Source organism: Pieris brassicae, chromosome 2, assembly GCF_905147105.1.
Source record: "Pieris brassicae chromosome 2, ilPieBrab1.1, whole genome shotgun sequence".
In the NCBI taxonomy this organism is placed as follows: domain Eukaryota; kingdom Metazoa; phylum Arthropoda; class Insecta; order Lepidoptera; family Pieridae; genus Pieris; species Pieris brassicae.
Window position 1 is genome coordinate 14,546,409 of NC_059666.1, and position 16,953 is coordinate 14,563,361.

The 16,953-nt window shown below is 32.9% G+C and overlaps 1 protein-coding gene across 1 annotated transcript in view; it reads left to right on the plus strand.

The window, feature by feature from the left end:
* The window catches only part of LOC123720471 (protein turtle homolog A-like), a 56,126-nt gene that overhangs the window by 14,468 nt on the left and 24,705 nt on the right, over nucleotides 1–16,953 (plus strand). Inside the window, exons 3-10 of the mRNA XM_045677086.1 lie at nucleotides 1,119–1,251; nucleotides 3,573–3,686; nucleotides 6,100–6,185; nucleotides 6,725–6,838; nucleotides 10,517–10,638; nucleotides 11,895–11,952; nucleotides 12,236–12,387; nucleotides 16,603–16,747. Coding sequence (XP_045533042.1) covers nucleotides 1,119–1,251; nucleotides 3,573–3,686; nucleotides 6,100–6,185; nucleotides 6,725–6,838; nucleotides 10,517–10,638; nucleotides 11,895–11,952; nucleotides 12,236–12,387; nucleotides 16,603–16,747 — 924 coding nt within the window. The remainder of the gene's footprint in view (nucleotides 1–1,118; nucleotides 1,252–3,572; nucleotides 3,687–6,099; nucleotides 6,186–6,724; nucleotides 6,839–10,516; nucleotides 10,639–11,894; nucleotides 11,953–12,235; nucleotides 12,388–16,602; nucleotides 16,748–16,953) is intronic.

The following is a 16,953-nucleotide window of genomic DNA, read 5'->3' on the forward strand; positions in this document are numbered from 1 at the left end:
ATAGATTAACAAGTGATCATGAAACAGATACAGAAATCTGTTGTAGTTTGTTTTTAGTTATTTTTCCGCACTGTAACCGCAGTACTTTTATAGTCCTAATATGGGCTCACAAAGAGGCTATCACAAAGTTGATTAATATCTGCAGCATTTAAACCCAATATTGTGAAGGGGCAAATACACTTTATTATTATTACTATATTAGTTGGCATATCTGCCACAGTTCTCTCCGGACTAATTGCGCATAAAGAAAAATCAATTGAGTTCACAAGGTATGGTTTCACTATCGTTCTCTTTCTAACCCAGTTTAAAATTCTTTAAAACTCAAAGGGATAACGCTAACTTATTCATTTAAAAGGTTGTACTTATAACAGCCGTTAGAGGTTTATATAGTTTTAGTAGTATTGACCTAAAAAACTTAAATGAATTATGTCGATGGAAAGTTGCAATTCACGACTCCACGCTAAACGATTCAACAGACATATAAACTTCATTATTGGCCGAATCAGACCAAATCCCAAGGTTAAATCAGCAGCATAAATCACTTTTCGCATCTTTAAGAAGTTATCTACAAATTATTGTTTTAGACCGTGTAATTGCCGTATTTTTTTTAAATTTTTAACATTTGGACACAGCCATGTCTTCTGTTTCTGTGCCCTTGAAAGAGCCGGTATTGAATTCTTTGCTTCATTGTAAGTTTTATTATAGAGAACAGCAGAGTACCTACTGACAGAGCTTTGTAAAGAGCCGTTGGAGTTTTACGCACTATAAATAATGTTCTCGTCACAATTGCGAATCGATACAAAAGTATGGAGAATGCGAATTGTTTAATGCTATAAAAGTCTTGGTGGCAAATTTTTGGATAATTTATTGACACATTCTATATATATCAGTGAGACTAGTTTCAAACAAAATATACATACATTTTAAAACGAAATCGCGTCATAACGCTTTCGGTTCTCTGATAGGAACCCACCAGAGGTGAAGAGCATATTTTTTTTTTATTATATTCAGCGCTCCGACCTGAATTCGAACCTGATAGCCCAAGCGTCACTCCATACAAAATCTATGCTATGAGGTCTTAAAGGTTACCCAAGTTTAAACAATTCATCATTTTACAGCGTCCATAGAATCTATCCACGCTGCGCTAGGGCGGGCGGCGGAGTTGCCTTGTGACGTCACGCCGGCAATTGCCCATGACAGCGTCGCATTGGTCATTTGGTACAAGCAGGGACACAACACACCTGTGTATACGTAAGTATTATAATAATAACTACAAAAAATAACAATTAATTAATATCTCTCTTATTGCGAACACTATTTAAACGACAAGTATGATATTTAAATTTAAAAATAAGAATATTAATGTTTGGTGCCAGCATGAGCTATTTTCACGTGTCAAATTTTGTTTCACTTAGAAGCTCGCTGGTCGGCGCGAATACTATTCGTAATAGTGTTCTGTGGATACTTATAATCCACAGATCACGGAGATCGTAGTTGTCATAAGTGTTTAGATCGTGCCGAAACTAGTTTAAGCTGACACGTTATCTCTGTTAGATCTATTAAGTATTAACGCCACGCCGAAGTAATAATATATTATTTGATGTTTGATTAATATTCAATATACATTTTAAATAATTAAATTTTGAATTATACATTTAATAATTATTAAAAATCTTATTCAACGCTTGTAATAATTGTCCAACTTTTTAAATATTTAAAGATTCATCAAAATCGGTTGATTAGTTGTTTTTTTAGTAAGGAATTTCGCTGTTGGCCTTAAGGGCCTTTACAGCTCAGCTCGGGTTGTTATACCGCGCGTAGCTCGGCCTGATTTGGCGTTTTATAGCCGCGGCTAGCGCGAGGGCGTCTTCTGTGAGACTCGAACCTCGGCTTGGGCCGTCAATCGCCTGAAGGGCAGGACGGAAGCTCACTGGAGTGAGCGAAGTACGCAGTAAAGGGCCTCGCCCCTCGCCAACCGGTGAACGCGGTTTTTTACCCTATTCTGATATTGGCTATTAATGTTTTTGGCTGCGCGGACGTCTTTTAATTTGCTGCTAGCTACGGTAATAGGATCATCTAGATCCGTTAGTATGTATCGTGGCCTTCTACGAGCCTTTTCTGTCGGGAAGGGGTTGGTTAGTTGCTCTTTTGCCAGGGACTATATCCTAATCTAAAAGTATTCGTGTAGCACGTTTTAATTGCGTTATAGCACCATCTAGGCTACATTATAAAGAACCTTAGATAATTTCTTATATAATACATTGTTACGGCCTATACTGTTTTCCGCAATCGGTCGCGTCTTTACAGTGTGTAATATCGCTTTATATCCCATTAATATACCAGAATTTCTCTAAATTAAACAAATATGTACTTCTATATTAAATACGTATATATAAGGTATATAAATGTCAAAATTGCCCTTTAAAAACTTTTAATTAATAACAGGAAGTTGAAATTGGAATTAAATTGTGATCAGTATTAATTACGTCTCAAGTAAACTCGGGCTGTGCTTGACATGTCAAGATACGGATTGACACTTGAGCTTAATGCACGGTTAATGGAATGCGCTCAACAACATTATAATTGAAGAACTAAAAGTGTTTTATGATATGAAGATTAATTTATTCTTTAAGTAATTATTTTTCAAGTATGAAGTATTTGGACACATCGATTTTTGGGCTTTAACTTTCGTTACATTTATTACTATAAAAATAGGATGATTCGAGCCAAATACTTGGGATACTTTATCTTAATATTAAGCTATTTTAGAAGTAAGTTAAATTTGTAAGATTATCTATGCAAACAAATGATACCTGATACTTTCAACACACTTGCGGTGCTATCATGAACTATTCCGTGGTCTGCGTTAATGAATAAGTACGAAGAGAAATACACAGGTATAAATTAAAGTACCAAATCACGCTCCATGTAATTATCTCGAAAAAATAACCTTTAATGACATGGAGGTGACTGAAAGGTACATGAGGTAATTGAAATAAATGCGCTGAAGCCTGATATATAGCCGTTATACGCATGTTTTAATTATCTTTTTATTTTGTGGATTAATACCAGAAAAATCAAAAACTATAAAATAAATTTAAAAGGCGATGCTTGATTCGGGAGGAAAAAATGTTAAGTTAACATTTATCGAATTTTATATTTAGTTAATATCTTTTGACACATTTCTTTGTAATTTCAAGGAAATTGGTGCCAGTTTATTTAGTTGTCATGTCGCAAGTCAAATCGCGCGCTTGTCATTGTGCCAAAATGTAAAACTAGGCGTTCAATTGCTTTTGTGAGTTACGGAAATTGGCGAAATATATTTTTCAATGTTTCTCAATTAGAAATGTATCAGTTATATTCTAAGTTACAAAAATAAGTTTTATTAGATAAATAATCTTGTTTATAGTAAAATTATTATTTAACTTACAAAATCTATAAATGCAGCTCGCTTATACCTATATTGTATAATTATATTTAGTAATCATACGTTCTGATTTTTCGTTAATGTGACTTTAATTATGTCACTAGTTTTTATAATGATCAACTGAATAAAGAATAATTGTCTACAGTTTCGACACAAGAGATGGCGTCGATACGCACTGGTCGGATCCAGCTACTCTCGGTTCCAGAGCTTCCTTCCGAACCAGCACTACACCAGCATTACTTGTACTTACTAAGATAAGGTAATTATTATTATTATATTATTTCTTTTGAAAAATACCCACCAACAATGATATTAGAATATTTTATTGAGTTAATAGGGTTAGTCTATTTTTTACTAGTATAAACAGCTGAAAGTAGGAATATATATTAATAACTTATTAAAGGGCACTTATTAAAGTGCCTAGCAGAAGTGCTAGAGCTAGACTAGTGCCTCGTCTTTACGAATGAAAACGAAAATCAATATTAGATCTGTTCCGATACTTGTAGTAACGATTCTATTGACACACTTTATATGTTCCCAGAGTGAGTTCACAGTACCGATATTGTGTATTTTGTGTGCTTTATTATATTTCGTGTTTTAACATTATGATATTGGATAAGTACTGTACTATATATCGTTAGAGCAGTGTTGGTCTAGTAACTTCAGTGTACAACTTTCATTCCTGAGGTCGTGAGTTGGATCCCGGGTTGTGAGCACCAATGGACATTCTTTAATGCGCTCACATTTAACATTCGCTTGAACGGTGAAGGAAAACATCGTGAGGAAACCGGCTTGTTCTAGATCCAAAAAGTCGACGGCGTTTGTCAAATAGAAGACGCTGATTACCTACTTGCCTTTGTCAAATTATCATGAAACAAATACAGAAATCGAGGCCCAGACCAATATGGGTTGTAGCGCGACACATTTAATATATATATCGTTATTCTTACAACTTGCAGAATATGTTTGTGTGTGTTAAGGATATAACAAAGTTCTAAATTGAGACGGACTTTACCCAAATAGCCTTCTTACAAAAACTCTCGTCAATCACAAGATACAATCGTGTGATGATGTCCTGAAAAGGCCATGTGCCTATGTGTTTATGACATTATCCCCTTTAACAAATGTTTGCCCCTAAGGATATATCGAGTAGCTAGCTACTGTATTTTTGGTCCACCCAGTGGTTAGACTGCACAAGGATCCTCCCTTTAGGAGGTATACACCATTCTTGCTGAAAATGTCTGTAAATTTTCAGAAAGTAAACCTTATTGCAATAGACAGTTTTATAATAAAATAAAATTAGATTCTAAGCGGAAGTTTAGAAAGATCTGGACATTCTATATTTTCCAAACTAAATTCTATACAAATCGTAAACGTTAGAGCTGAGCTTAGTCCATTATAACGCCACCGCTTTCGTGAGCAAAAGGAAAACATAACACGGAAACCGACACTTCTTAGACCCGCAAATTTGAGAACCTGTCATCTACGAACCTGCATTTGACCTACATATAACTAAGCTTTCGCGAAAAAGGGAAAAATGCGGATTAATGTCAGCTGCAAGAGAACTGGGAGCGATTTAACTAGTTCTATTTAGTTAAATTTGAACTGTCAGAAAATTGTCGTGTTATTTTAGATTTTTTTCTTATTATATAGTACATATATACATGCCAGTTGAGAAGTAAATTGAAGGAGACAATTTTCTCTGTAGTGTCAATTAGTTTGGTTGATTTCCCAAATACCAATGGTTGTTACGACGACTCGTAGCAACTGTTTTTATACAAAAATAAAATTTGTAATGCGCTACTAAACTTAGGCAATCGACTACTGGTAGGGTGAATATAGAAATTGGTCGTTAGAGTTAGGTAAGCGTTCCAGAGCTGATGAATATATCAAAAAGGCGGGAGATTTTGTGAACTATGAAAATTAGCAAAATATATTTTTCCAAAAATATGTCATGATTACAAAAAAACATTACGATTTTTTATGAATTATTGTAATTTGTATATTAAGCATTTACAATTTTATAAATTTAAAAGTAAAATCCAAAAGGATTACACTATAGGTACAAATTCGAAGAAGAACGTATTACAATCTTAAAATAATAATATAATCAATGGCGCTACAACCTTTTTACGTCTTGGCCCCAGATTTCTGTATCTGTTTCATGATCATTTGTTAAACCAATAGGCAAGTAGAAGATCAGCCTTCTGTGCCTGACGCACGCCGTCGACTTTTTGGGTCTAACGCAAGCCGGTTTCCACACGATGTTTTCCTTCACCGTTCGAGCTAATGTTAAATGCGCACATAGAAAGACAATCCATTGGTGCACAGCCGGGGATCGAACCTACGGCCTCAGGAATGAGAGTCGCACACTGAAGCCACTTGGCCAACACTGCTCAACAATCTTAAAATATATTAAGCAAAAACTAATATTACCTTTGTGAAGGACAGCTGGTAGCCGTGCTGGTCTAAGGTTGTGCATTCAGATTGCATAAGGTTCTTATTTTCATATAGATGAGAACAATGATGATGATAAATAAATCATGGGCTTGTTGCCTGTTGAAGTGTGGTGTGTGTTTACGTTCTATGGCATTATTGGAACGACGGCTTAGTGAAGCGTTTAAATTACATTTAAAGTATTGGTTATTTTATTCAACACTTTTTTTTACCAGGCCTGAAGACAGCGGACAATATAGATGTAGAGTTGACTTCATAAAGTCACCTACCAAGAACACAAGGCTCAACCTCACTGTATTGAGTAAGTAGAACCATTGTTTCTCAGGCAGTTTTTGCCTCGCACCACCACTATGTGAAACTAGCTGCTTACTGAATATTTCCGAACCAGTTCGACTTAGGGTCCTTCAAGCATGAGCGCACCAGTTCTTTAAAGGTCGGAAACGCAGTGGCTTGCCCGCTATAACATAATATCAGATGAGCCTCGTGCCCGTTTGTCCCTGTTACATAAAAAAAAAAAAACAATTTGCCTATGGAATACCTAAATAAGTATGGTGCAGCCTTCCCATGTAAATTATATATTTTCTATATGTCAGTCGAGGCTAAGAATTTTTAATTTTATTTGTCTATTCCATATGTAAAAATTATGATGATATTGATTTTTTGTCGTTTCAATTAAATACTGTAAATATAAATTGGACTTTCACGCTGCAAACTCCTTTTTGACAAAATCTAATAATCTCTTGAAAATGCTTACCTAATTATGAAGAAATTTATTTCGCAATATTACTGTTATGCACCTGTAGTTTTACTTTAAATATTTGATATCATTTTGTTTACCAGTACCTCCAGAACGGCTGGTGATACTGGACCAAGATGGAGAAGAGTTCCGTGGTGGGGCAATGGGGCCTTTCGATGAAGGGACCAGAGTCAATCTTACTTGCGTGGCTATTGGTGGTAAGTATATTGAGATGGACCAGTGAAGGAAATTCTTCTACGCCCTTTATAAAACTCAGGATTATTGCTCAGTTTTGATGTACTCTCGTTTGTCTCTTTCCGTCAAATAGTATTTACGCTATGAGAAAAAGGGACGAATCAATGCTTATGTTAAAACGGTGTAAAGGAAGTTATATACTTTTTTCTAGCTTCCGCCCGAACTTATGTGTATGTGTGATTCGTTGAGACCTCTTTCACAATATTTCTATCAGTCAATTTGTATAAAGCTATAATAAATTAACCTTTCTCAGGAATTTGAAAAACTTTATGATACACAATATACAGGACATTTAGGCAAAGTATAGTGCACTGGCCCCCACACTAGGATTCCCTGTGTTGTGGGCAGCTAGATTCTTCCTTTCAACATGTAAACTGTATTTACGTTTGTGATTTCTACATAATATCAATTTATTTATTATGTTTTGATGAAGACTGTACAACAATCCGTTCAGTAGATTTTGAGTTTAACGTTCAGTATATATTTGTATTTAATATCCTCCTAAACAGATGAACCGATTTTGATGATATCTGTGTGTATCCGAGTGGATTTGACAATGGTTTATGTTTAGAATTAGGTCATTTTTCATTAAATTTGTATTTTCTGTATTTAAGACATACGTCAACAACGTCTGTCAGATATAGTATACATAAATATTGCGTGGTAAATATTTACCGATTTCGATTTTTTTTTGTGAGGTTTATATTTACATTTAAACATTTTTATTATACCTTTAAGTCGTCAGTAATACAACGTCATCTCCACTAGTAAAATATAAGAAATTATGAATAACGGGTTCATAGTTTTTAGCTGCACTTGGTTAACCTACAAAAACCTGTACTCACCATCAACTCTTGTATCCATTAAATTCCATTTGCGTTATTAAAAGTGCACGTTCATAATGCACTAAAATACCTCATCTCTAAAAACCACTGACTTCAAATTATATGTATTTAATCAACTACGATATTAATTTAAAAAAAACTAGAAATTACTGGTTAAGTCAATATTTCATTGCATATGATAGAGAATAATAAACGATACCAACTCCAGGGAAATAAATACAGATAACACAACTTTCTCTACAGCTGTGATAATTTTGACATTTAACACCTTTTCTCTTCAGTCACCGTGACCACGCACGCTGTAAAGCACGCGAAACGGCGTAAAAATTAAAATTTAAAATTATGTAAATAAATTCTAAAACTCCTAGTTATTTAAAGCAAAATAGTATGTTCCTCCCTGGTGGTAGTTTTGATTTGCGTTCCTTTGTAAATCTAATTCTTGAAACTCTTATTCATAAAACTGATTTCTATCACTCCTCCTTCACTGTGCAAAAAGTATCCTACTATGGAATTCCTTACCAACTGATATCAGACGAGCTCAGTCTCTAAATTCATTAAAAATATCTTCTTTTTGATCATTTTTCTTCTGCCTCGTAATTAGCTACTACTTATATACATTAATTGTGAGTGAATTAAACTTTGGCAGAGCTTTTACATGTCTGTTTATACATATTATTATTTATGTTTTTTCTTTGGATTTTATTTTATTTATTGCATGTTATTTTGAGTTTTTTTTGTTAAATAATTATGCACTTCTTGTACTTTACCTTAGTTGTTTCTTTTATTTATCGTCTCATATTAGGGTTGCCTGGTGCGTTATTAGGCATTATGTAACCTACTAACTTTTTCTTTTTTTATTTGTATATTATGGTAGCAAAGTATCAATAAATAAATAAAATATGTAACAGAAAACATAACATAACAATGAAATTTAATATTAAACAAACGACAGTAAATAGTTAATGTTTAAAAAAGACCTAAATTGTTACTGCTAAACAATGACCAAAGTCTTCTCGTCTCTTCAAATATTTCCTCACTTACTTTTTGTTGAGGTGGAAAATATCAACATCCTCATAATTAGTGTCATAGCTAAGAATTACATTGGCGAATTAAGCATGTAATTCGTTTTTGTACGAGGCACATGGAGCAATTATGAGTATGTTGTCGCTCTCGGTGGAGGGATTTTTAGAAAAAATACGACAATAATGTATGTTAACAGGATCTTTCACACATAGTGATCAATTATTTATGTTCATAGTCATTATCTTAACATTTATATTGGATAGCTGTTAGGTTAGGTTAGTTGTTAGGCTTATTGAAGTGAAACTTGTTTATCGGCGTTGGAACAAAATTTACTGTCACATTTTCGGGTTACGCGTCACATTTTTCCGTTACCATCTTGTCCCTACCACGGTTGATTCGAAGAGATTCGAAGCCATTAATAACAAAAATATATAATAACAATGATAGTAAAAAAATCTGTTACAATAAATGAAATTCTGTAATAATTTTAGTAAAAATTAGGGAAAATTAAATAATTGTATTATTTGTATTTATATCTATGATAATAAAAGCCTTTTGTTAAACTTTATCTAATTTTAATTTCTTTAACCAATTTCTGTAAAGTTGCATATAGTAGATCATTTTATTAAAAATAAGGTCATAAAGAAGTTCTTACGTGTGTACACTAGTACACGCACACACTTTTTTTGTTTTATAAGCGATAGCCTCGCGATGTACTTAAAATCTTAAAACAAATTTTTCACTATCCATTAAAAACTTCTTTCAAACCAAATCAAACCATTGTCTAAGGTTTTTTAACCAAGACAGGCGTCTACGGCCAGGTCTACCTGCCACTTTGCCATGTGTGATTAGTTGTCTAAAAACTTTATAAGGTTACTATTTAACCTGTCCTATGCTGAAACGGAAATTATTCTTCTTGTGAAACAGTAATTTAATAATAACATTGAAATAAAGAAATTTCAATGTCAATGTCAAGTACCTTAACACATGCTTCTTAGTGGGGCTAATGCTTCTCTATTAACTATATATACCTTTTTTTATTACGTGTAATTAAGTCTTTTTCTGTATATAAAATTATAATTTATCCTTTGTCTTCAAATAACTAGACAAAAAGCATTTCTGTTAACTTTTTGTAACAATTATATATCGTTTAAATCTGATGGTGAAAAAGTGGTTTTATTTGGGATTCGAATTTCAGTTTTTCATAGTATGTTTTGAAAATTTACATTCTGTGTACTCGTTCTCGTTAACAACCTGCCAGTAATTTTTTGCCAAAACTTTTAATATGAGTCTCTTAACTAAACAATTGAATTTTCTAATGCAATATGTATGAACAATATGTGTAAAAATTATGTACAATACGCATAGCACAAAACGGTTATTACTGAATTTCATATATAGTTAAATTCATAGTTAGTTAAAAAAACAACAAGGTCTATCATTGAAAGAAAACACCTTTTAACCGGATTGAAGCTATGTATTATTATTATAAACTTATAATTATTCACATAATTTTAAATTTTCCGACGTTTCGCGTGCTTTATAGCGTGCGTGGTCACGGTGATACTAAGATACTAAGGTCTACTATTTTAAGTGTTTTGTAAAAATTATAACAATTTTAACATTTAACAATTAGTTGCACTCCGTAAACTTAATTTGGCGTAATTTTTATCTTTGATACATTCAATTCATACAATTTAAATCAATAACATTACGTAAGCAACATGAAGCATCAGTTATCTGTAAATTACAGTTCTAGATCTCTGTTCATAGGTCGCCCTGCAGCTAGAGTATCGTGGTGGCAGTCACACGCACTCTTAGCCAACTCTGAGTCGAGGGCTTCCGTCTCTTTCACACTGCAAAGAGATTTGTATCCTGCAACTCTCACTTGCCAGGTAAGTCAGTTCGTAAACTTGATTGTATAAAAAAATCAAAAGTCTGCCCCACCGACTACTGTATATTTTTGGTGATAATTTTTAATACGTAAATAGATAAGCCTTCTATGCCTGACCAAAGCCGTTGAATTTTTGTGTCTTAGGTATGCCATACGATATTTTCCTTCATCGTATGAATGTTAAATGACAGAAAAATTCCTTGATGCACGCGCATGATTGCAATGTACTATAGCAGGGTTAAGAGTCGTACAAGCGACTAATTGCCGGATTTTATAAAGCTTATCCATAGATAAGGAATTAATACATTTTTTATTCAAGAAGTAGCACAAAGAATTATAAGCCTTATGCAGTTCTATAAACGTCGTTTTTCCCATGTTAATATAGTTCTACGCGTCATTTTTATGAGCTTAAAACGAACCCTATAAGGCACCCCATTGCGGCGACAAGGTCAAGTGTTTGCCCTTTCTAGTATCTTAGGTACAGACATTTTTTCAAGTTCTGAAACTGAAAGCAACAACTACTCAGTGAAGTAAATAAATGTCAAATTAATTAAGGGGCACAAGTGAAAAAAAAGCAATCAGAAGAACTAGTACATTTCCTTTATACCAATATATATTTTATTTCAATTCAATTTCAAAACATCTCTTCAATATACATTCGTATATATATATATGAACAGTGTTGGCATAGGGTCTTCAGCTTGCGACTTTCAACCCTGGACCTATGGACTTTCTGTCAAACATCAATAAGAAAACGGCATGCCAGTCTCTCAAATTTGGAGTCCTGTGTCAGGAAATAAGGCTCATCACCTACTTGCCTATCCAAAAAAACAAATGATCACGAAACATACAGATGTCACGTATATATTAATAGCATGTTTTGAAATTCTATTTCTAAAATCAGAATTGTTTGCGGAAAGAAAATGGCAATTATAACTAATATAATTCTTGCTACGCGTTTCTTCATTTATTTACATGATCTTCAATTTTTTCAGAGTAATTATCAAGATTACTGTCGATCTATAATGACGTTATAGAACATAACAAAAATGGGAATTAAGCCCTGTTCTGTGTTATTCAAATAAGCTTAGCTTAGTAACGTTCTCAACGTTTGCCTACAAGTAATATTTGCTATCACATTTATTACTATGTTCCAACCAAATCAAGTTTTATATTGAGAGGTATTCGTCTAATAAAGCAATGATTCGACAATTATTAAAGTATTTCGTTGAATCTTTATCTATTTTTTATGAACAGGCTGTCACAGACCCTTCGATATCACCGCTGTCGGAAAACATCACTATTGATATGAATCGTAAGTCTATCTTCAATATAATTAAATATGCATTATAACGGATTACATAGCACATTTAATATTTTGTATTTATTTAATTTATTTTCAATGTAATCATTATTTATTTTAAGTCACACAAAATATAACCATGTTACGATTATAGATGCGGACGGCGTGAAAAACCATAATGCTTATGCTATAATTAATTAAGTCACGTAATTGTAAATTTATTTGCTATATACTGTGTTTTAGCTGAAGTTTTAGTTCTCTGAGATATACATATTATATAGTTATTTTCTTGCAGTATATCCTCTATGGGTACGTATAATTGGAGGTGCAAGACCGCTGGTAGCGGGGAGAGCAGTGGAAATAATATGTCAAGCAGTGGGCGCTCGTCCCCACCCTACAATATCATGGTGGAAGGGTGCCACTAGACTGCATACAATTCGGGAAAAGGTATTAAAGATTTTGATTTTGATTCATAACAAATATACATGCAAAAATACAAAAATAATTAAGAAATTATAAAGAATTAACAAACTTATAATCGACGCGTCGTTGAGTTAAGATAACACATTTATTGTGTTATGTCGTGGTAAAAATTGATTTATTTTGTGTTAATAATTAAATAATAATAATTTATCATGTATAATTATTCGTACATATTATTTCAACTCCATAATGACACGTATATAGTGGTACCTATAGGCTTTATAACTATGTGCATCATAAAGAATGTTAGAATTGTTATATATTTTTAACTTTAGTAAAATGTTATGTGTGACAGTAACAAAAATTAACGGCGAATAGTAAAAAGTCACGAAGCAAACTCAGCTCCATATAATTCACCCGCTATAAAATATACACATCTTTTATTGCGGACCTAAATAAAAATTTGAATATCGTAAACAAAATCATTTGCCCTACAGAATTATGCATTTTCATTGTATAAAAGCTATTTTTGAGTTGGCCTCACTCTAAGCAGACTTGACCTAGATTATACCACTGAAATCTAGATTATTTTCTTCGCTAAGCTCTAAATTACTATTAAGACTTGAGAAAAGGGCAGTTTTTCTATGCCACTTTGAGACGATGAAAACGTGGAAAGTGCTGGAAATTTTTGCTAAGATTAATGTGTGGCTGTTTTGTATGTTGAAACATTTTTAAATAGCTGCTATTAACATGATACGTGTCCGTATAGTATTTATATATAAAACAACGTTCTTATATGTAAATTATTATTCTATAATAATTCATTACCGACTTGAAAAATTTTCATCATGAATTTAACTGACTAACCTATCACAAGAGACGAAGACCTAGCCAAGACATACTTGTTTCCATTGTTTATGAGACCATAACAAATTCTTTCACCTTAACTTAATAATCTTCGATATTAATAATATTTATTATATAAGTATTTAAAATTACATACATACATTTGCATATAATAAAAGCACGATATGTGGATATTTGGAAAAAGATAAAAACCCAAATTAATATTATTATTTATGATAATGAAGATAACAAATTAACCGATTCGCCGATAAAGTTTACAATAAAAATCAGGTTTTATTTGACTAATAATTAACAATATTATATCAAGTTAATAATCAAAAATAATTTATACGGTTAATTATATACAGTCGACCTTTCAAACCTTTAATTAACTATTAACTATAAGGTTAAAACAAAAGTTTTCACTATTTTATGATTACTAATGGAGAGTGCATAATTATATTGTTATAAAGAATTACTGTTTTATATGTGTAAACATTTTTTAAAACCTTGGCAATAACATATTAAACGTCCAACAGCAAACATACATTTCTTAGATATATGTCATAACAAATGGTTACTAAAATTATATATATATATAAAATTAACAATTAATTTTTCTTATTTACTTTATGAGTATTAAATACAGTACCATTTTTCTAATCCAATATTAAAAGCTCTGAAGCTTCATTCACTACTACAAGAGTTTACTTACAATTTGACCTTTTGCCTGAAACTTAATAATTACTAACAATATCCTCGCCATATAATTAATCCTACATTTGTGCTCACAACTCCATTGTTCAAGTCTATGCGGAAAGAACACTGGCGCCCATATACTTCTTATTTGCTACGCGTAATTTATATACAACAATTATACGTGGGTAACACTGAAAATGTTTAGAACTGGACAGTTAGAAACATTGCTAAACTTTGATGAAAGAAAACTATTTATGAATTTCAATTTTAGAACTCTTTGATAACCTAATGTAGTATATTGCATTCATTTGTTTTTGTGAAATCTAAAACTTAATTTTCATGTGTTTTGTGAAACACACCTAACCTAACGCGAGAAAATTTTCGGCCAATGATTTATTATGACTTTCGTTGTGGGCTTACTCAGCAATAAAGCTTTGATATGTTGTGATAAGGATTTGTTAATGAAGCTCCATTTCGTGCCACTATTTACAATTGGTTTAACGAGTTAAGCGTAGACGTAGCAATCGCAATGATGGTCCGCCTGAGGGGCGTCCTTTAACAGTGAATACTGAAGATAACATCAGTGATGTGCGACGCATGATAGAAGAAGATTAGAGGGTGATACGGGCAAGCCTAGGCATTGGTATGAGTCAAGTTCAAAACATTACACGAACATTTAGGCGTCAGGAGCTCTGTACCAGATGGATTCCCCAAACTTTAACAGACGAACAGAAACATCTTCGCATGGAATTGAATATTTGACTACGGCAGGTGTCGAGATAATGAGTCATCCGCCATAAAGTCATGACCTGGGGCCCTGCGACTTTCATTTATACACAAGAACTAAAGATATCATTTGAGGTATTCGCTTTACGAGCCCTGAAGATGTGGTGAAAGCGTACTATACTATACTACATAATGTACTATACTATATATATAAAATGCTATAAAGATACCCCTAAGGAAGAATGGGCCCACTGCTTGCACTCAGTGGTTCCATCGAATGCGACGATGTGTAGAGAGGAACGGAGATTATTTCGAAAAACCATAATAGTATTGGCAACTTTCTAAATTAAGCCGTTTTTTATTTTTTTTAACAGTTCCAGTGTTACCTAGTGTAGTGTGTTATCTAACTGTAATGTGTGCGGGAGTAATTTAATAATTAATGTACTTTAAATCTAACCTAAGCATATATATTTACAACAATATTGTAACTAACACAATAATACCAACATAACGTATACCATAAAACCATATGGACTTACGATTGTGTGCTTAAATACAGAAATTATTATTATTATTATAATGTTTTAGTGTTTTCAACATAAGAAAAAAGGTAGTTTAGCACTAGTTAGGCACTGTAGGACACCACGCGCCATCGCAGACTTTTCAAAACCAAACATGAAAACTTGTCCCTTTCTATAAAATAATTAGAGCTAGCAAATAGCGAAGATTTTAATAAAATACACAAAAACGATAGATCCCGTCGCTTAATTACTACTAAAATACTACTACCCGTACCCGTACTATTAAAATACTATTGACGAAATGAGGGGCTATTATTGTTTTAAAGCTGTATTCTAGAAAAAGAAAGATAAATTTTCTTTAATAGCTTACCCTGGAAGAACGTGTATTTAATCTTAATCTCAAAGTAACTGGACACACAAGATTGATCGCCTGTGTACACTCAGAGCATCAATCGCATGTTTAATAAAACCTCCAAGGATTTTATTTATACTAGCGTTGTTTCGATGTAGAAGCTAAAATCACGAATTGTCAGACATTGTGTTTGGTTCTGAAGCTAGTAGAGGGGAAACAAGGATTAGGTTTGATTTGTTTATTGTGTTCAGTCCACGCAATAACAAAGCTATCGTATATCAAAATCTAATAAAAAATAAATGCAAAATCTATCGGAAATCACATGCAACATTGCAACTTGTTTCTTTATACAGAAGAGATTACTGCGATAAGTCAGTTTAGCTTACGATTAGTTACTTATTATTAGATATATGTATTTTATAAGTTACGTGTTGAGGAGAGATCGTGAATTATTCCTCCAACCCAAAGGAAGGATCCTTGATCAGTCTCACCACTGACCCTCCGGCCCGAAGGCCCAAAAATATATATCGGAGAAATATCGTCACTCCATCGATACTGACATCGTCATGATATAGTAGGCGTTATGTGGGTAAAGTCCGAGAACAAAAGACACGAATAATTATCGTACAATATTTAATTTAGATTGATTACTTTTAACTCTAAAATTTACACTTTAGCTTAAACAAAACAAACACCAGGTTCATGGCACCGATCTCACTTCAAATCACAATATAATAGACCCACTTCAGTCCAACGTCTCATCACCACAACACTCCACTAAATACTCGATCGAAACTGTCTTCTGTTCCCTGAACGCACCGTCCAAAGTTAAGATGGCGAGTAATTATTCACACTATGACATAATTAAATAAAAACAAAACAAATCGAATTGAATCCAATTAGAAATTGATTCTTAAAAGTAATGTAAGGAATCTCAACAATAAAATCATTCAAATCAACAATAAAAATCAACAGTCAATTGACTCGATCATAACATTTCCTGACATAATTTTTTTTTTCCAGTAAACAAAGTGTATTCAAAGTTTCAAACACAAAAGCCTGTAAACCCATATCGTAATAGGAGTTCTTTTCTAGATATCACCTGACGGCAACGTGACAAGTAGTATCTTGAGTATAATACCGACAGTCGAAGATTCGGGACGAATAATCTCATGCAGATCTGTTCAGCAGAACCTGAAGCATTCTGTTCGAGAAGATGGATGGAAGATGGAGATACAACGTAAGTCATTAGTCATCAAAAACCTTTGAAATAATTTTGTAACTTTTAAATTTGCTATGATATATCCATGCACACACAATACGCTCATTTAAATAAAACAGGAAAAAGTAAATCTTAGCAGGTAGTCTAACTTTAAAGTTATTATCTAGATAAATCGTGTCACGTTCGGAACGGCAAATATTGCAATTAATTGCTACGAGTAGATT